Source organism: Heloderma suspectum, chromosome 2, assembly GCF_057233095.1.
Source record: "Heloderma suspectum isolate Gila_16-S chromosome 2, 16-S_ref, whole genome shotgun sequence".
NCBI lineage: Eukaryota > Metazoa > Chordata > Lepidosauria > Squamata > Helodermatidae > Heloderma > Heloderma suspectum.
Genome location: NC_139459.1, coordinates 367486633 through 367508004, shown reverse-complemented (window position 1 = coordinate 367508004; position 21372 = coordinate 367486633). Strand labels below are relative to the sequence as shown.

The 21372-nt window shown below is 47.0% G+C and overlaps 1 protein-coding gene across 1 annotated transcript; it reads left to right on the top strand.

Annotated features, from left to right (window-relative positions):
- Positions 1–967: 967 nt before the first annotated feature.
- On the top strand, positions 968–19674 carry LOC146355929 (uncharacterized). The gene is made up of 3 exons (XM_084830905.1): positions 968–1054; positions 6088–6303; positions 13540–19674. The coding sequence occupies exon 3, from the start codon at positions 13651–13653 to the stop codon at positions 15451–15453; it is 1803 nt and encodes a 600-aa protein (XP_084687031.1). The 5' UTR covers positions 968–1054; positions 6088–6303; positions 13540–13650; the 3' UTR covers positions 15454–19674.
- The last annotated feature ends 1698 nt before the right edge of the window (positions 19675–21372 follow it).

Genomic DNA, 21372 nt, shown 5'->3' with positions numbered 1-21372 from the left:
TGCTAACGAATGTAGTATTTTGGCCTACAAATTTAATATATTCTTCCTGGTCGGGGAACTGCCATATTCTCCCTCTCTGTTTTCCCTTCAGTTCTATGGCCTTCCAGGTGCTCCTGGACTACAGTTTCCATCATACCTATTGGCCATGCTGACTGGGTCTGATGGGTGTTGGAGTCTAACAGCACCTGGAAGGTGACAGGTTCCCTCTCCCCGCCTTACCTTCTCCCACGTAAATGAATCCATACACTAAGATCTTTGTGCCCCTGCTATCTGATGTAGGGCATGCTTAGTAGGGACAGGGCCTTTTCAAAGGTGGCACCGAGATTCTGGACTTCCTTCCCTAGGGAGATCCATCTTGCTCCATCTCTCTTGTCCTTTAGTTTAAGCACTGGATTATAGCGGTCTTCTTCCACTGAGCTTTCAGTTGATGTTTTCAATTTGTAATTTGTGTATTGCTGCTGGTGGATTTACTGATGGTTTCTGTTGGATTTATGGGTTTCTATTTTTCTCATGTTGGTCTGTGTTTTTACAACTCAGTTTTGTTTTAATCTGCATCTTGGATTTTAATCATTTCTTAGCCACCATAAATCAAAAGGAAGAATATCAGTATTCTAATAAATTATAAATAAATACACTGAGTGAGTTCATACAAACAGATGAAGCTCCCTTACACAGGAGTCAGACCCTCTGCTCATCTAGTTCTGTATCATTTGCAGTGACTGGCAGTGGCTTTCCAGCAGGAGCCTTTCCCAGACTTACCTGGAGATAATGCAGACTGGGAAAGTATATGCTCTACCACTGAGCTACAACCCTTCCATCAGGAATGACCAAATAGAGAGAGGGAGGGAACTGGCAGGAAACCTACGCAGGCGCTACCTTTCATTTGTGCAAGGAAGAGTTGTGTGTACAAACCGGTGAGTTTTGCCTTTGGACCTCCTAAGAGTTAAAGTGACAGAGGCTAGTTCCTAGACAACCCTGGGAATGTGAAAAAGGCGGATGGGAAAAAAGCCTCTTCCCGGCCCAGGGGAAGCCAGCTTCTGGGCTGCAGGAGGAGGTGAGTTGCAGCAGGAGTATATTTTGTAGGCAAAGCAGAGCGATAGTGGAGGGCAGGGACAAGGGTGGCAGGAGGGAGCACATTTGGAGGGAGCGAGCATCTTCTGGGTCATAAGGCCTGGCAACAGCTTCCCCCTCTCATTCTTGCCACCACTCCTCTGTATCCAAGGTCCCACTGCGTGTATTGTGCTGTTGCATTCTCCCCATTTCTCTAAGCAGTAAGAAACCGCAAGGTGTTGCTATGGGCTTTACTATCCTTTGTTTCAGAGATCACTGTTTCTGCTTTATTTACAAATACGTAAGATGTCGACGTAATTGCATTTCGTTGGTCCTAAAACGGTAGTGCCTGACCATGGGTCGAGGTAATCAGTCACATCTACAAGGCATATACCCAAAGAGCAACTTGCAGCCCTCATGGCTGCAAACCCCATTTCACTTACACCCAGCCAGAAACACACAATTTATCTCTCTCCTGCTCTCTCTCTCTCTCTCCTGCTCCCTCTCTCGCTCTCTTTCTCACACACACTCACTCACTCACTCACGCACTGCCCATCCCAAGTGCAAAACTGTATTTTCTGCTTGGAGGGAGAGAGCATATTCTGGGTCATATGGACCGGCAATAGTTTCCCCTTCATATTTTTGCTGGTACTCCTCTGTATTCAAAGTTCCACTGGGTGAGCATAATGTATTGTTGCATTCTCCCCATTTCTCCAGTGGAAAGAAACCCCAAGGGTGCTGCCATGGGATTTACTAACCTTTGTTTCGGAGATCACTGTCTTTGTCATTTCTGCTTTATTTACAAATACATAAAATGTCAATGTAAATGCATTTTGTTGGTCCTAAAAAGGTACTGCCTGACCATGGGTCGAGGTAATCACTCACTTCTACAAGGCATATACCGAAAGAGCAACTTGGGGGGCACCCTGCCCCCATGGCTGCTAACCCCATTTCAGTTTCCTCCTGCTAGAAACACTCAGATCTGTCTCTCTCATCGCCCATCCCAAGTGCAAAACCACCTTTTCTGCTGCCTCTCTGCTCCCTCCCTTCAGCTGGCAAGAGTTTCCAAACTCTGATGGGTATCTCATTCAAAAGCACAGTGAGATCCTGAAGTCTATTAGGAGCAATCTCCCTACAAATATTAACCAGCCTGGACATTTATTTTTTTAGGGGAATGGTTGACAGCTTTAACAGTATTGTTTCTTACCACCCTTCATTAAAAACACACTGCAAAGTGGAGGAGTGGAGAATGATGTCAAAGATTAATCTCCCCAGCACATCCGGATATGAACCTAATTAAGGGAGCAATCCTATAGCCCCTAGACATTGTCTGAAGGGCTATAGGCTGCTGGAGATTCCTCCCTCCAAGGTCGGAGACCGCGCTCTGGCCTTAGAAGGGGGAGTCAGAGATCTGACACCTCCCCTCCCCTGCCCCTTGCAGCTAGCGTGGAGAAAACCTTGCCGGCTGCCTCCGAGGTCAGAAAATTGACCTTGGGGAGGGGGAAAAGGGGGCATTCCAGTGGGCAGGGAGGAGACTGGAGAGGCCAGGATACAAGCTATTCCTCTCAGTATGCTCCGGATGATCAGAAGGCTCCAAGTTCCAGGGCCATCCCCAGGGCTAAGTCAGCCATCCCCAACCTGGTGCCCAGTTTGCACCCACCCCTTTCCCTTCGACATCCAAAGAGCCTTGAAATGGGACATTTGTTATTGCCCAACTTTCCAGTTTTAATGGGAAATTCAAGTTGCATCTCACGGATCCTTGCAAGGGAAGTGTGAGGAGGAACACTTAGCTCTGTGCCTTTACAGAATCACAGAGTTGGAGAGGGCGTTATGGGTGATGTAGTCCAACTCCTTGGTTGATGCAAGAGATCCAGCGTGAAAACATCCCCAGCAGAAGCCTGCCCAGCCTCTGCATGAAGAACTCTAGCGAGGGAGAACCACCTCCCAATAATTGGTTCCATTCTTGAACAGCTCTTACCACCAAGCTGTTTCTCCTAGTGTTCAACCCAAATCACCTCTCCTCTAACCAAAGCCTACTAGAGCTAGAACATATGTTTGCCCTCTTCTGTGTGACAGCCCATTTGAATAGACAGTAAACATTGTTTCTAAGAAATACAGCTGTGATGACAGAATATTCTTGTTCCTCAACCCATTCCTTTTCTTGAACATAAGAACAGCCATGCTGGATCAGACCAAGGGCCCATCTAGTCTAGCATTCAGTTCACAGCTGCCCACAGGAAACCCACAAGCAGGACATGAATACAACAGCCCCCTCCTGCTTATGTTCCCCAGCAACTGGTGTACATAGGCTCACTGCCTCTGATACTGGAGGCAGCATACAGCCATTGATAGCTTTCTCCTCCAGGAATTTGTCCAATCCACTTTTAAAGCCATCCAAACTGGTGGCCTTGTCGTACTCCTTTCCCAATTTTGAACCACTCGGTTGTTCCATGTCTGGTTCTTACTGTTGCTTCTTGACCCTCGTACAGGTTTCTCAGGAGACAGGTAAGGTGGTCTGGTACCCCCATCACTTTAAGAATTTGCCACAGTTTGTTGTGATCCACACAATCAAAGGCTTTAGCGTAGTCAATGAAGCAGAAATAGACATTTTTCTGGAATCCTCTTGCTTTCTCCATGATCCAGCGAATGTTGGCGATTTGATCTCTAGTTCCTCTGCCTCTTCGGAACCCAGCTTGTTTATTTAACTTATATGCAGAGTACATCATGAGAAATGCCGGGTTGGATGAATCAGAGGTCGGAATTAAGATTGCTGGGAGAATTATGAACAACCTCCGATATGCAGGTGATACCACCCTAATGGCAGAAAGCGAAGAGGATCTCAAGAGCCTCTTGTTGAGGGTGAAAGAGGAGAGTGCAAAAGCTGGTTTGAAACTCAACATTAAGAAAACTAAGATCATGGCATCTGGCCCTATCACTTCCTGGCATATAGAAGGGGAAGAAATGGAAGCAGTGACAGATTTTACTTTCTTGGGCTCCAAGATCACCGCAGACGGTGACTGTAGCCATGACATTAAAAGCTTGCTCCTTGGGAGGAAAGCTATGGCAAACCTAGACAGCATAGTAAGAAGCAGAGACATCACCTTGCCAACAAAGGTCCATCTAATCAAAGCTATGGTTTTCCCAGTAGTAATGTATGGCTGTGGGAGCTGGACTATAAGGAAGGCTGAGCACCAAAGAATTGATGCGTTCAAACTGTGGTGCTGGAGAAGACTCTTACGAGTCCCCTGGACTGCAAGGAGGTCAAATCAGTCCATCCTCAAGGAAATCAACCCTGAGTGCTCATTGGAAGGACAGATACTGAAGCTGAAATATTTTGGCCACCTAATGCGAAGAGAAAACTCTCTGGAAAAGACCCTGATGCTGGGAAAGACTGAAGGCAAAAGGAGAAGGGGACAGCAGAGGATGAGATGGCTAGATAGCATCACCGATGCAATGAATATGAACTTGAGCACGCTCCGGGAGAGAGCGCAGGACAGGAAGGCCTGGCGTGCTATGGTCCATGGGGTCACGAAGAGTCGGACACGACTGAACGACTGAACTGAACAACAAAACTGGTGGCCATCACTACATCTTGTGGAAGCGAATTCCATAGTTTAATTCTGCGCTGTGTGAGGAAGTCCTTTTTATCTGTCCTGAATCTCCCACCAATCAGCTTCATCGGATGACCCCTTTGGGTTCTAGCATTGTGAGAGAGGGAGACAAATGTCTCCCTATCCACATTCTCCACACTATGCATAATTTTGTACACCTCTCTAATGTCTCCCCTCACTCACCATGTTTCTAACCTATACAGTCCCAGATGTTGTTAACCTTTCCTCATAGCAAAGTTGCTCCTTGATCATTTTGTTTTCCCTTTTCTGCACCTTTTCCAACTCTATAATATCCTTGTTTAGGTGCCTTTTCATTTCCACCTCTCAAATGGTTTCTGACAGCTGAACCAAGAATGGTTCCTCCATGGACCAGAGCTTGGTGACAGAGCCTATGCTTTGTGTACAGATGGGCCAGGTTCAGTCCCCAGCCTTCCAGTTAAAAGAATCAGGTAGCAGGTGATGGGAGCAATCCCTGTTGGCCCAAGACCCTGGAGAGCTACTGTGAGACCTTCCCCTAGTTCAGGAGGAGCTATAGCCTGTGACACTGATTCAGAGTCAGACAGGGATGCTGTAGAGTCAGGCCCAGCCATAGGAAGCCAGGTGCCTGAGCTCGGTTCTACCAGGCCTCCCGTTGTCTTGCAAACTTGGAGAAGGTGAGACACAGGATGCTGATATGGCCCATCTTCCTCAGCCAGGAGACCTGACCTTGACGGAAGCCCCTGCCTCTCAACCAGGTACGTCTTCCATGGGAACAGAACAACAGAAGAAGGTCTCTGCAGGAGAGGGAGTTTGGGAGGTGTCTCCTTTAATGCGTCAACTAAAGAGGGCATTTCAAAGGCATCTGGTGAGGCACAGCAACTGCCTGAGAGCCAAGTTTCCCTGCTAGGATTGAATTTTACTGGTACTGATTTTTAGGTACTGATCTTTAGTGGCCACGCCCCTGTATTTAAACCAGAGCAACCAGCAGTAGACTTTGCTGAAAGCAACACTTTGATAACCTGGAAAGCTTCTTCACTTCCCCTAGAACTCTCTGAACCTATTTGGATTTATTCTGTGTGTGCTGAACGCAGGGCTGTTTGGGTCTTTTGCTGTGACGCTCATGAACTGATTCTGGCCAAGGACCTAGCTTGTGATCTGTTAGCCATGGATCTTTACTAGGACTGTAAAGGCTTATAGCTAATAACTGGAATTACTGCAATAAAGAGATTTACTGTGACTTGTGCCTTGGCTTAGGGACATCGGGTTCTGACAGCTACTGTCAGTCAGACCAGACCATTATGGGAAGCTGGATGCTGGACGGGACCGGCCTTTGGTCTGGTCTAGCAAGGCTCTTCGTAGCTTCTTATTGCCTGTCTTCCATCTCTGTCCCTACAGGCAAGAACAATACAAGTTGGAAATTACCACCTTTATTTTGTTTCCATCCCAGCCAGCAAGAATGATATAAATGAAATCAGAGCAGAGAATCCTGAAGGGAGAATCAGTCAGCTAGACAAACCACCGCGATATGCCCAGGTCTCCTTGAGGTCTGAAGCTGGTGAGATTGGGCAGTCATCTGAGTTGTGTTGAGAAGAACATCTCTGGAAGATTCTTGCTGAATATGGTTATGATCCTGCACACTTTAACCCAACTGAAATCCACCTAGGTAGACATTTCTGATTCCTATTTTATTTATTTAATCTAAGCCGGTGTGAGTTTGGAGTTATGTGTTCACAGGAACATAGGAAGCTGCCTCATACTGAGTCAGATCCTTGGTCCATCTAGCCCAGTATTGTCGACACTGACTGGCAGCAGCTCAGGGAGGAATTTTTCCAGTCCTACCTGGAGATGCCGGGGATCGAACCTGGGACCTTCTGTGTGCAAAGCGTCTGTTCTACCACTGAGCCACGATCCTGTGCCCCTCAGCATCCAGGTGGCCGCATTTTGCACCAGCTGAAGCATCCGCACTGTCTTCAGGGGCAGCTCCACCTAAGGCGCATTGCAGTAGCCTATTCCAGAAGTAACCAGAGCCGGTCTGTGTCAAGAGTACTCATCTAGATGGACCCATGGTCTGACTCAGCAGAAGGCATTTCCTGTGTTTCTGTGTTTCTATGTAGTTTGCGTCCAGCACCTGGATATACATTGATATACTGCTTCTGAACACAGAGGTTCTGTTTAACTATTCAGCCGAATAGCCGTTCAAAGGAACATCTGCTGTTACTTTGACAGTTTATTTTTCTTTATCATAAAAACTTATTTTATTTCGAAATAGTTAACAAAATAAAGGCAACAAAAAGAAATAGAAGAACGTAAATCATAATGAATCAGAATCACTAAAGAAACAAAGGAATTCACTGATTATAAATTTTAGTGTATAACTGCTATGCTTATGGAACAGGACGGGCACAATCCTCTAGAGATAGATGGGTGCCTCCAACCTCCCCTGAAGGCGGAGACGACCGCCTACCCAATGCAGGGTGGAAGCAGCACAGAGGAGAGGATTCCCTCCATGCTGCAGCCGCCCTGCGGTTTGCCTTAGACACGCGTTTTCGTGTGTCTAAGTGCGGCTTTGGGGAGGGGGCGGGAACAGGGCTGGAGACCACATAGGAGGCTGGCTAAAACAGCTTCCGTGGTCTTCTCCCATCTCTGCCCCCAGGAGCGCCCCGTTTCCCCCCCTCCGTGCTCTGTGTGACAAGCACGGAGGCGGCAGCAGTGTGGTTCTCTCCACATGAGCTATGAGGGGGAGGGGAGCGCAGTCTCCCGGCTACCAGCTCGGAGCTGGGAAACTGAAAAATCCTCCCTCCCCCAGACTCTGTCTCCATGGCCTAAGCAGGAGCGCAATGCCCTAATGTAAGAGTAAAAATACATATAAAAGGAGCATGTCCGAGTGGGTATCATTTTGGGTGTATACATGTATTAATCAGAAAAAATATAGGCAACTGTACTTGGTTGGAATCTAATCAAAAGTTTGAAGAGCTTCGACATAGGGAATAAATGGAAAAAGGTGCCTTAATACTTACGAACGTTTTTTGTCCCACGTTTGGTGCATAAATTGCCCCCAGAGTTAGATTTCTTTTACCATTCAGTACTCCCTCTACAAAGATAAATCTTCCCTCTTTGTCCTTTAAAATGCAGCCAGAAAAGGGTGCCTTAATATAATTGGTCGAGTTGTTTGAATATGACAGTTTATTTTAAGCAATGCAGATTTCTTTTTCTGCTTCTTTTTAGTTAGCGATCTTAATGATATAGGGCGGGATACAAACGTTTTAAATAAAATAATGGTTGGAGCAAATTGATGTTGCCAACACCATTCTTGGGGGTGATGCATCCTTGGGGGTGAACGTCGGCTATATAGGAATCTGACTATTTATTTATTTATTTATTCATTCATTCATTCATTTCATTTCTATACCGCCCAATAGCCAAAGCTCTCTGGGTGGTTCACAAAAATTAAAACCAAACAACACACAATAAAACAATTTAAAATATATAGAACATTAAAACCACAATATAACAATACAACCACAATAAAACCTAGCAGCAGTGCAGGAGTTTAAAATACAGATTTAAAACAGCAAAGCTAAAATTTTAGAAAGCTAAAATGCTAAAATGCCTGGGAAAATAAAAAGGTCTTCACCTGGCGCCGAAAGGAATACAATGTAGGTGCCAGGCGAACCTCACTAGGGAGCTCATTCCAGAGCCGGGGTGCCACAGCAGAAAAAGCCCTCCTCCTAGTAGCCACCCGCCTTACTTCCTTTGGCAGGGGCTCACGGAGAAGGGCCACTGAGGAAGATCTTAAGGTCCGGCCAGGCACATATGGGAGGAGGCGATCCTTCGGGTAACCTGGCCCCAAGCCATTAAGGGCTTTGAATGTTAACACCAGCACTTTGAATCGGGCCCGGAAATGGACTGGCAGCCAGTGCAGCTGGAAAAGTACTGGTGTAATATGAGCTCGCAGGCCAGTCCCTGTTAACAATCTTGCTGCACTATTTTGGACCAGCTGAAGTTTCCGGACCGTTTTCAAAGACAGCCCCACGTATAACGCATTGCACTAATCCAGACGAGAAGTTATCAGAGCATGGATAACTGTAGCTAGGCTATCTCTGTTCAGATAAGGGCGTAGCTGGTATACCAGCCTAAGCTGATAAAAAGTGCTCCGTGCCACTGAGTTCACCTGTGCCTCAAGTGACAGTTCTGGATCCAAGAGCACCCCCAAACTACAAACCTGATCCTTTAGGGGGAGTGCAACCCCCTCCAGAACAGGTTGAATATCACCTAGCCGGGCAGACGAACCACCCACTAACAGTACCTCCATCTTGTCTGGATTGAGTTTCAGTTTATTGGCCCTCATCCAGTCCATTACCGTGCCCAGGCACTGATTCAGAACCGCCACTGCCTCACCTGGGTTTGATGAGAAAGAGAGGTAGAGCTAGGTGTCATCTGCATATTGATGGCACCTCAGCCCACACCTCCGGATAACTTCCCCCAGCGGGAGATGTTTCACGTAGATGTTAAATAGCATGGGGGATAAAATAGAGCCCTGTGGAACTCCGTGGCACAATTGCCATGGCACAGAGCAATAATCCCCCCACACCACCTTCTGGAATTGGTCATCCAAGTAGGAGCGGAACCACTGCAGTGCAGTGCCTCCAACTCCCAACCCAGACAACCTATGCAGAAGGATACCATGTTCAATGGTATCGAAAGCCGCTGAGAGGTCCAGGAGAATCAACAGGGTCGCACTCCCCCTGTCCCTCTCCTGGCAGAGGTCATCCCACAGGGTGACCAAGGCAGTTTCCGTTCCAAAATCAGGCCTGAAGCCCGATTGAAATGGATCTAGATAATCCGTTTCATTCAACAGTGCCTGGAGCTGTCCTACAACCACCCGCTCAAGCACCTTGCCCAGGAAGGGGATGCTGGCCACTGGCCTATAGTTGTTAACATCCTCTGGGTCCAGGTTAGGCTTTTTCAGGAGTGGTCTAATTACTGCCTGTTTTAAAGCGGCAGGCACCACTCCCTCTCCCAAGGAGGAATTTACAACCGCCTGGACCCAGCCAGACATCCCCTCCTTGTTTGATGTAATAAGCCATGAAGGGCAAAGGTCAAGCACACAAGTGGTCGATCGGACTTGGCCAAGCACCTTGTCCTCATCCTCAGGCCTCAGTAACTGAAACTCATCCAATAAAACTGGACCAGACGGTGCTCTGAACGCCTCTACCAATGGAACTGCATTAATCGTGGTGTCCAATTCATGACGAATCTGAGCGACTTTATCTTCAAAGTGCCGTGCAAACTCGTCACAACATGCTACCGAGGGTTCCACCGTCTCTCTCCCTGGCCCAGAATGTAACAGGCCGCGAACCACTCGGAAAATCTTCGCTAGACGACACTGAGAAGATGCAATGCTGGTGGAAAAGAACTGTCTCTTTTCCACCCTCACCACCACAGAGTAGGCTTGATAGTGGGCTCTTACCTGTGTTCTGTCAGACTCAGCACGAGTTTTCCTCCATCTGCATTCTAGCCGTCTCCCCTCTTGCTTCATTGCCCTCAGCTCAGGTGTATACCAAGGAGCTGGCCAGGCTCTGCTCAGAGGGAGAGGGTGCTTGGGCGCAATTGTGTCAACCGCCCGAGTCATCTCTGCATTCCACAGAGCAACCTGGGCTTCGACAGGAGCACCAGCCATACCAGCAGGAAAATCCCCCAGAGCCCTCTGGAATCCATCGGAATCCATTAATCTCCAGGGGCGGACCATTTTAATAGGTCCCCCACCCTTGCAGAGGGGGAAGGCTGCCAGGAGTCTAAACCTCAGCAGGAAGTGATCTGTCCATGACAAAGGGACAGATGTTAATTCCTCCACTTTCAGATCACCATCCTCCTGCCCAGTCGAGAAAACCAGATCAAGCGTGTGTCCTTTTATATGCGTTGGGCCAATAACATGTTGGGACAGCCCCATGGTTGTCATGGCAGCCATGAAGTCCTGAGCTGCCCCGGATACAGCGGCCTCAGCATGGAAGTTGAGATCCCCCAGGACCATCATCCTAGGGGTCCTCAACACCAAGTCTGAGACCACCTCCGTCAGCTCAGGCAGGGAGTCTGATGGGCAGCGGGGTGGGCGGTACACCAACAGAATCCCTAATCTGTCCCGGATACCCAACACAAGGTACAAACACTCAAGATCTGCACTCGAAGGAGCAGGAAACCTGGAGAGGGAGATTGAATTCCTATAGACCACGGCAACCCCCCCTCTCCGACCCTCAAGTCGGTGTTGGTGCTGCACCGAGTACCCAGGGGGGCACAGCTGGGAGAGTGACCCCTCCCAGTCCCCCCACCCAGGTCTCAGTAATACATACCAGGTCAGCCCCCTCATCCACAATCAAATCATGGATGAGGGAGATTTTATTTTGGGCCGACCTGGCATTCAGCAGCAGCACCACCAGACCCAAGGGCAGACTGGTAAGGCTGCCAGGAACCATCAGGTTGGGGGAAGAACCAGAAGAGGGGACAGCTGTAAGGTGTCTAGCCCCTCTTCTCCTCAGCTGGCCTGTTAATCCCCCAATGCCATACCTCCCCCTGCCCGTGACCACAGTTATAGTGGCACCCCCCCGACCCCCTGAGTTGCCCAATAGTCCTCCCAGGCACATATTAAAATGTTAGGGTATAAAATGTTCAACAGTATAAAAGAATATAAAAGATGAAAGAGATAAAAGAGAACAGCAGCTAAGAAGGAGCAGATAAAGTCCACGTTTGCCTCTTTCTCCCTTGTCTTTAAAGCTGCTGCCCTTTGCTGCTGCTATTTGCTGCTGGTATCTGTGGCTGCTGGTGTCTCTGGAGAGGCAGGTGGGTGGGTCTTCAGGTCCTGTTGTACGCGATTCCAAGTGCGACGCTAAGTGCGCACTTAGCGTCGCACTTGGCGCGACGACAAGGTGCACACCGAGGCGCCGCCTCTGGCAGCCCCGCATAAGTACCTGTTATTTGTCCCTCTAGCCTTATGTGTGTACTCTGAGTGGCATTAAACTGAACTGAACATGGCTTGGATGCGTACAGCCAAAAGCCTTTGCAACCTCTCAGTGTTGTTATTCAGTTGTTAAGTCATGTCTGACTCTTCGTGACCCCATGGACCGTAGCACGCCAGGCCTTCCTGTCCTCCGCTGTCCCCCGGAGTGTGCTCAAGTTCATATTCATTGCATCAGTGATGCTATCTAGCCATCTCATCCTCTGCCATCTCCTTCTCCTTTTGCCCTCAATCTTTCCCAGCATCAGGGTCTTTTCTAGTGAGTTTTCTCTTCGCATTAGGGGCCAAAATATTTGAGCTTCAGCTTCAGTATCTGTCCTTCCAATGAGCTGTCAGGGTTGATTTCCTTTAGGATGGACTGATTTGACCTCCTTGCAGTCCAGGGGACTCGTAAGAGTCTTCTCCAGCACCACAGTTCGAAAGCATCAGTTCTTCGGCACTCAGCCTTCCTTATAGTCCAGCTCTCACAGCCATACTTTACTACTGGGAAAACCATAGCTTTGATTAGACGGACCTTTGTCGGCAAGGTGATGTCTCTGCTTCTTACTATGCTGTCTAGGTTTGCCGTAGCTTTCCTCCCAAGGACCAAGCGTCTTTTCATTTCATGGGTACAGTCACCATCTGCGGTGATCTTGGAGCCCAAGAAAATAAAATCTGTCACTGCTTCCATTTCTTCCCCTTCGATATGCCAGGAAGTGATGGGGCCAGATGCCATGATCTTAGTTTTTTTAATGTTGAGTTTCAAACCAGCTTTTGCACTCTCCACTTTCACCCTCAACAAGAGGCTCTTTAGATCCTCTTCGCTTTCTGCCATTAGGGTGGTATCGTCTGCGTATCTGAGGTTGAACCTCTCAATACACACATTATAATATACATCAATAAGATCGATCATAATTAAAATCAAAGTTAAAATATCATAATTAAAAAACCATAATTTCTACCCATGTAAATCAGTTCCATTCAGTTCAGTCAACAACAGAATTTGTTGGGAAAAAACACGTCAGCCACCATGTAAATCATATAAAAACAATTATCCATTAACAGCTTAATTACATTGGCTGTTAGTGTTTTATCCACATTCTGAGACAGGATATGCATATTTATTCCTTATAATAGGGAAAATAATAAATAATTAATTATAGCTTCAGTTTGGTTGCATTGAAAAACACGTTTGCATCTGCAACAGAATTCCTGTGTATAAGATGGCATTTCTTGAAGCCTAAGTTACATGGATGCTCTATAGAACTGGGGAAGATCAGTGCTTGAAGGTAATTATTACCTGACAAGAACTTTCTTAAGCTTACTAAGCCACCGTGAAAAACACTTGTTGTTGTTGTTGTTGTTGCTGTTTCTGTTGTTATTATTTTATTATTACATTTATATCCTGCCTTTTGCTCTCTTACAAGGAACCCGAGGTGGCTTATGTGGTGCTCCTCCTCCTTTTTATTTTATCCTCACAACGACCCTGTGAGGTAGGTTAGGCTGAGAGTCAATGACTGGCCCAGTGTCACCCAGTCAGTTTCATGGCTAAGTGGTAACTAGAACCTGGATCTCTTGAGTCCCAGTCCAACACCCTAACCACTACACCACACTGGTATTAACAGCCATACCATCAGAACCAACAATCCAGGGTCTCTGGAAGAGGTCTGTCACATCCCCTGCTGTCTGATCATCTTTTTAAGTGGAGATGCTAGGGGTTGAACCTTGGGCCTTCTACGTGCAAAGTATGTCCTCGAACACTGAGCTATAGACCCTCTGAAATAGCTTTCGTTTATAATCTTCCTATATGCTTGTGGTCCCCAGCCAAAGTCTATGTTATGAAATTGTTATATTACCTCCAGATTTAGGACATGACTCACATTGAGATCTCTTTTTCCTCCATCACATAAGGAGTCTGTGAATAGAGACGTTGGCAAGAACCATGAGCAGAAAAGCTCTGAACAAAGAGAACAAATCCAGACAGCAGAGACAACAGCCAAAGAGAAAGTTTCCTAGTGTTCCATGATGGCAGAATCCATTCTTAAACAACAAGAAAAGCATCCAGGGAAGATAATAAATACACTGATGATATGTGCAGAAAGCAGCAAAGAGCCAGATGAAATTTCAGCCAAGGAGGAATCAGAAAAGGGTGATGGACAAGTGACATCAACAGAAAGTGAGAACAACTCACACACGACTAAATATATTAGAAGCTTTGCAGATGGGAGGCCATATCAGTGCTCAGACTGTGGAAAATCCTTCTGTAGGAATGCTAACCTTATTAGACATTACAGAACGCACACCGGGGAAAAGCCATATAAATGCACAGTGTGTGGGAAAAGCTTTTCTCAGAAAGGAAATCTTGCTATGCACGAGAGAATCCATGCAGAAGAGAAACCGTACAAGTGTTCATATTGTGGGAAATCCTTCTGTAAGAACGCCGACCTCATTCGACATCAGCGAAATCATACAGGGGAGAAACCATATCAATGCTCAGTGTGTGGGAGATCCTTCAGCATGAACTCTGACTTTATTATCCATTACAGAACCCACACGGGAGAGAAACAACATAAATGCTCAGAATGTGGCAAAAGCTTTAATAAGAAATGTAACCTGGTGACACACACGAGAACCCATACAGGTGAGAAACCATACAAATGCTCAGAGTGTGGGAAAACCTTCTGTACAAACTCTGAAGTCTTTAAGCATTACAGAATCCACACTGGAATCAAACCGTATGACTGCTGGAGCTGCAGTAAAAGCTTTGGTCAGGAATCGCACCTAATTGCACATGCAAGAATCCACACTGGGGAGAAGCCATACAAATGCTCAGACTGTGGGCAAAGATTCACTCGAAAAGGGAACCTTGCCCTTCATGAGAGAATCCACACAGAAGAGAAACCATATAAATGCTCGGAATGTGGGAAATCCTTCCAAGCGAACTACAAACTGATTGCCCATCAGAGACTTCACACAGGAGAGACGCCGTATGAATGCTCAGCCTGCGGTAAAAGCTTCATCCGAAAAGGAAGGCTCACTACACACCTTCAGTTCCACTCTGAGAAAAAGCCGTACAAATGCTCAGATTGTGGGAAATCCTTTGGTATGAACTCCGATCTCCTTAGACATCAAAGGACCCACACAGGAGAGAAACCGTACGAATGCTCGGATTGTAGTAAAACCTTCAGTCGGAAAGACGGCCTCCTCAAACATGTAATCATCCATTCAGGAGAGCAATCGCAGACCTATGAGAAACCGTACAGGTGCTTGCACTGTGGCAGAAGCTACAATTACAAGCAAAACCTCATTATACATATGAGAAATCACACTGGAGAAAAACTATATCAATGCTTAGACTGCGATAAAGCTTTCAATACAAATTCTGAACTTACAAAACATCGGAGAATGCACACCGGAGAGAAACCATACAAGTGCTTAGATTGTGGGAAATGCTTCAGCCAAAAGGGAGACCTTATAGTCCATGTGAGAATCCACACAGGAGAGAAACCATATCAATGTACAGAATGTGGGAAATGTTTTAGTCTGAGCTACCTTGTAATTAGACATCAGCAAATGCACACAGGAGAGAAACCATTTAAATGCTCAGAATGTGGGAAACGGTTTGGTATACACTCAAAACTTATTCGGCATCAGCTAACTCACACAGGAGAAAAACCATACAAATGCTTGAACTGCGGGCAGTGCTTCACTCGCAAAACAAACCTTTTCAAACATATCAGAACCCACGCGAGAAAGAAGCCACAGAATCCCACTGATTTTACAGAGAATTTCCATGATCCTTCTGGTTGTATTCTGCAAAAATGAAATCACACGGAGGAAAACAACCTCATATAAATCTTTCTAATGAGATAAAATCTTACTGGGGCTTCCAAGTGGCTTCTTTTAAAATTTATTTTGATTTTAAATATTTCTAGGCTATCTTTTAAAACTTAGAGCAAAGCCCTTACAGGGTGGCTTAGATAACCAAAATAAAATAAAAACAAAAAACTACAAAACCACATTCAAATAAAATACAATCATTTAAAAACAACCATTTAAAACCATTTCACAAGCCAGCAGAACTTATATAAAATTAATTTAAACATTCAAATAGTTTAAAACAAGGAGCACTATAGAACATTATAGAAAATCATTAATATATTAAAAGCAAAGCACTTACAAAAAGGAGCCATTTCCCTGTCTGTATATAAAAGGGAGTGTTTAGGTCTGCACACTAAAACATAACGATCAAGGGTGAACTCTCCAGGCTGTGACTCTCCAGATGTTACTGGACTACAACTCCCATCTTCCCTGACTGTTAGCTATGCTGGCTGGGACTGATGGTACTTGGAGTCCAACACCAACTGTAGGGCCACAGGCTGACCAGCCCTGATCTGTATAATAATGTTCCGGATGTGGAACTGTGTGACTGTGTCCGTTTTGTCCTGAATTGCTCCACTGGGGTGGGCAGAATGTTCAGAGGAAAGGGTCAGGGACACACTGTGCTTGAGGAACCTGCAGTTTATCACCTGGGTGAGAATTGCCCAAATGGCCCATCCTCCTAGGAGCACCCGTAATGGAAAGGCGCACTCAAAGCGGGGTTAAGGGCAGGGAGTCTTTGTTCTGATTTTCAGGGTTTCTCCCACTAGTATTCAGGGTGCCTTGGACTCCATGGGCACCATGTTTTTGAGCTCCAGCAAGTCAAAAAGTATCATAGCAATTTCAGGACTCCATCAGAGTGTGAGTGGTGCCCAAGTGACTTGCACAGAGCAATCCTATGGGATGGAGTGCTCCAGGGATGGACCATTGCATGAATCCAGCGCCCTGCAGGCAAGAGTCAGGCAGAGCAGCAGTAACAACAAGGGCGTTTTCACCCACTGTGTTTTCACCTGCCATTCCTTCTTACAAAGCATTTAGGTGGCCTAGCAAAGGGCTGGATGTGCCTGAACTCGTCTGATCTCAGAAGCTAAGCAGGGTCAGCCCTGGTTAGGACTTGGGTGGGAGACTGGCTGGGCATCGGGCTTCCTGCATTGAGCAGGTGGTTGGACTCGATGGTCATGTAGGCCCCTTCCAGCCCTGTGATTCTATGATTCTACCCAGCAGTGGGTGAGGCAGACTGCTTTGGGGATCCAGGAGACTCAGGTCCTCTCCCCACCCACCAGCCTGCCATCTTTCCACCCTCCTTCTCCAAGGTCGCAGCATGACTTCGGAGGAGGAGCCACTGCAGAGCTTTCCACGGCAGCTGGGAGGGTTAGGGAGGGGAAATCCTTGCTTAGGTTCCCGCCCTGCCCATGTTGTAGCTTTGTCTATGCCATATGCTGTGGCCCCAGGAAGAAATCCCAGAGGGGAGGCCAGGATCTCTTCTTGATCATCCCAGAGTGCAGGACACGGAACAATGGGCTCAAGTGACAGGAAGCCAGATTCCGGCTGAACATCAGGAAAAACATTCTGACTGTTAGAGCAATACAACAATGGAACCAATTCCCTAGGGAGTTGGTGGGCTCTCCCACACTGGAGGCGTTCAAGACGAGGCTGGACAGCCATCTGTCAGGGATGCTCTGACTTGGATTGAGCAGGAGGGTGGACCCGATGGTCGTGTAGGCCCCTTCCAATCCTACTATTCTATGATTCGATGTTTCTTGCCCAGTGTCAGTTCTGCAGCAGTCACGAAAACCCCTTGTCCTAACCCCTTTGACAGGAAGAAGGTCATTTAAATACACTGGATGAGACCCAGATTGATGCATACACGCCTGACAGAAGCAGAATTACTCTCCTCGCCACAGCAGCCCATCCCCGCAAGTGCTGTACAGCGGGGCAGGGGAACCTCCTGAATAGGACAGACTGGTGCAGGAAAAAGCATCGATCTCTGAGAATTGGGCTGAGGCACTTGTCATGAAGAGGGTGGGTGGGGAAATCTGCTTCTGCCAGCCCTGTTGCACTCACCAAGATCAGGATCCAACCTAAAAAAAAAATGTGTTAAAAAAAAACCCACCATAATTTAATAGAATGGCCATTTTGTGGTCTGGGTGGGCTCCTGTGCCTTTGAAAGCGAACCCAACCGCATCGAGTGTAAGGGATTCAGCTTTTCCCCGCAGAAAGCAGCATTTAATTTTAATTTTAAAAAATTTAATTTTTAAAAAACGAACATCCTTATAACAGTAGCAAAACTGAGGCTCAGACCAGTTTTGAAAGGCAAAGAATGTGCTGCCACAAAAAAGGGTGAAAATGCAAGAAAAAAAAGGTGGGGCAAAGCCATGTGAGGGGAAGTTGGGGTTGGCACTCCTGCCTCCCGTAACCGATTGTTTTTCATTCCATTCCCCAAAATAAAATAAAATACACCATTCTCACCACTTGATAGGTGTTTCACTGGTTTCTTACAATTCTTTCCCATTGACTTCCTGTGTTCTTTCAAATATGTTAGATGGGTCATGTAATCCTGATTCTCTGGGATGGGGTGGGCAATGCTGCAGAGGCCTGAGAGACAATTCCAACCCCTGGCTGGGGGCAGGGGGGCTACACCCCTGCCGCTGTACTGCCCAAATCCGGTTGTGTGGTGGCGGCAGCTGCAAAGCAGTCCATGGCTTGCTTGCTTTAAAGCAAGATTTGACCCCTTTCACCCTCCGTTACATCATGCCATTGAAATTCAGTGGCAAACCATTGATTGTGTTTTGGCTGCTGCACCACCGAATTTGGGTGGCAGGGGGTAATGAGAGCCACACTAAGGGCTGCAGGTAATGAGGGCCATGTGTCCATCCTTGCCCTAGGACTTACTTTTTGAAGAAATGCAAGGCCTTCCCTTCTTCAATACTAGTTGGTTGGGATAACCAGCAGAAGAGGGCTATTGGGGTAGTTTCCAATGTTAGTCGTACTTCAAGTAGACCCATTGAAATGAATGGAACTTAAGTTAGTCCTGAGTAACTCAACCCACATTCATTTCAGTGGGTCTGCTGTATGTAGTGCTAACGTTGGATACTACCCTTGCCTTTCCGCCTTGCTTGGTGGCTTCACGGAGGCATCCAATTGACAGGATCCTGGACTAGCAACCTCAACCAGCAGTCCGCCTCCATAAGCCCTTTTAATTTTCTCTGAATTCTTGTTTGTGTCTCCGGGATTTGTTGTATTTCAGTTCTCTTGTTAGCATGCTAGGTTTATTTATATTTATTTGATTATTCTACTCATTTCTGTTCTGCTGTTCAAGATGCAAATCCTTCTAAGGCAACTCACTACAAAATAATAATAAAATTCAGCTTAAACAATATCAAAACCTCAAAGGTTAAAACATGCCAGGATAAAATGTGCAAAACCAGCAGAAAATATACATAAAGAGGACTCTGAAAAACAGGGAGATGGGGCATGAGGCCCACTAAGAGAGCAATCCTATTGTCCCTGGGAGAGTGTCCCAGGGACCATAGGATTGCTTGGAAAACCCCTTCTGAGGTCAGAGACAGCACTCCAGCTTCTGAAGGGGAAGTCAGAGATCCAGTCCCCCTCCCTCTGACAGCTGGCCTGGAAATAACTGCGCTGGCTACACTCCAAGGTTGGAAAAGTGACCTTGGAGTGGGAGGAAAGGGGGCATTCTGGTGGGAAGGGAGTGGAGGAAACTGGCAAGGCCAGAATATGAGATATCCTGAGCGTCCTCCAGCCTCCTTCCCTCTTTCTCCAAAGCACCCTCAATAGACAGGCTGAAAAGTCTGTCAAGTGAACATTGCCAAAGACAGAGGATGGGGAGATAAAGATCAGAATCTTGTAAGCCTCCAAGTTCGGAGGCTTCCAAGCAGTGAGGGCCCAATCGATAAGATTGCACCCATAAAAAGTTGAAATCATCATCTGCGTTGTTATGCTTCCCTTCCCTTTTTTTGTCTTATATCATTTCTCCTTTTTATTGTACAGATACTGTGTCAAATACCTAACGTTCATATTAGAAGCAACAAAATGTATAAATGTGTGGTTCAAAATTAGCTATGTTTGGATATTGAAGTGTGTATTTGCAATAGAATGTCTGTACGGCGTTTATTCCCCTTTTCCCTTTTAATAAAGTGATTTCACAATGCTTTGGCAGGTCTTGTCAATCCAGGATTGGCCTCTTCAGCTACCAGAAGAAATGTAATATTAAGACCATGGAAACCCAGGAATACACATTTCCCTAGAAATCACCACGTCTGCGATGATTTCTCCTCTGGATTTCACCATGCCTCCCTCATGAATCTGTTCAGGTCTTCAGAGGCAGAACTATTTACTGCTGCTATATTCCTCCTTGGATGAAGGAAAGGGAAATGCAGGCCCCTCAGTGACTTTGCAGCACAACCCATCTTATCTCCCCCTCCCGGCCCCCTCCCCACCACAATTGCTACACCTTTTCGTTTGCCACTTTTTCGGTGCTTCGGGAGTACGTAAACGGGGTCATTTAAAAAAAAAGTATCCCCCCCATTCTTTCTCAAGTGTCCAAGAACACACTTTCGCCTGTCCGATATATGTAGTTTTACTGTGTTGATTTCCTTGTATGTAGTAGCTGTCAAAGGGAGCGTGGAAGTGGAGTAGGTAACATTCAAGAAAATTGACAAGGCGAGACTGCAGATAAGCTAATTTGCCAAGCACTGGGGGTGGGGGTAAATAATACTAAGGGAGAGGAGGAACCCATTTGTGCAACTGAGAAGCACCGAAAAAAGGAAAAAATGTGAGAGCAGTGGGTGCACCAAAAGGCCTGGAGGGACAGTATCTCCCATTTGGCAATGCAATCTCCTCACTTTTAAATGTTGGACTGACCCTTGTCAGCGTCCTCCTCCCATTCAACACTTCCCCAGGTCTCCAGAAAGGGGAGAGATTGGCTCCCCCCGCTTTTGCAGCACCTTCTTGGAGCAGTTACTGCTATAGTTACTGTGTTTGGGGCAGGGGGGAGCCAACTGTATTGTCTGAACCCAGTCTTTCACTTGTAACTCTTCTGTGTTTCCCATTCTTTTTTTCCAACAAAAAGTCTGCGAAGGAGTAGGGATGTCAAGAGAATTCTGCCACGGATCTTGGTGAGGCCGAATGCCAGTGCATTCGGCGCCCTGAAATCCGTGGCGGAACAAAGGGCCCCCCCCCCCAAATGGGCCCGGAACGGAGCACCTACCTGCTGCCGTCTGCGCTGACTTGCGAATGGCGGCCGCATCTGCGGCCGCCATTCGCTTCTTCCATGTAGCCATGATACGCTACGTAAATACTTATGTAGCCTATCACGGCTAACGCAGGGATGCCATTTGCGTTCCCTTAGTTAAGCCATGATAGGCTACGTAAATACTTATCACGGCTTAACTAAGGGAACGCAAATGGCGGTGGCTACGGCGGCCGCCATTTGCGTCCCCCCTTTTTTTTGCCCTTTTAGCCTACGTAAATATTTATGTAGACTATTATGGCAAAAAAAAGGGGGGGACGCAAATGGCGGCCGCTGTAGCCGCTGCCATTTGCGTCTGCTGTTTTTTTTGGGGGGTTGCCGTGATAGGGTACGTAAATATTTACGTAGCCTATCACAGCAAAATACAGGGACGCAAATGGTGGCGGCTATGGCAGACGCCATTTGCGTCCCTGCAGGCTGCCCAGCGGCCGGATGTCTGGCTGCGGGCGGCCCTGGCTATTGGCTCTGCGGAATCTCCACGGAGCGGAGCCAGCCGGAGAGAATTTTGGCGGGAGGGACAGAGCGCCTCCCCCCCACCGCGAATGTCACACTTCAAAAAGGTAAGTGACCTTTGTACATCCCTACGAAGGAGG

What these genes read in the sequence shown, in the direction of transcription:
- LOC146355929 (XM_084830905.1), top strand. Translation starts at nt 13,651, where the DNA reads ATGATGGCAGAATCCATTCTTAAACAACAAGAAAAGCATCCAGGGAAG.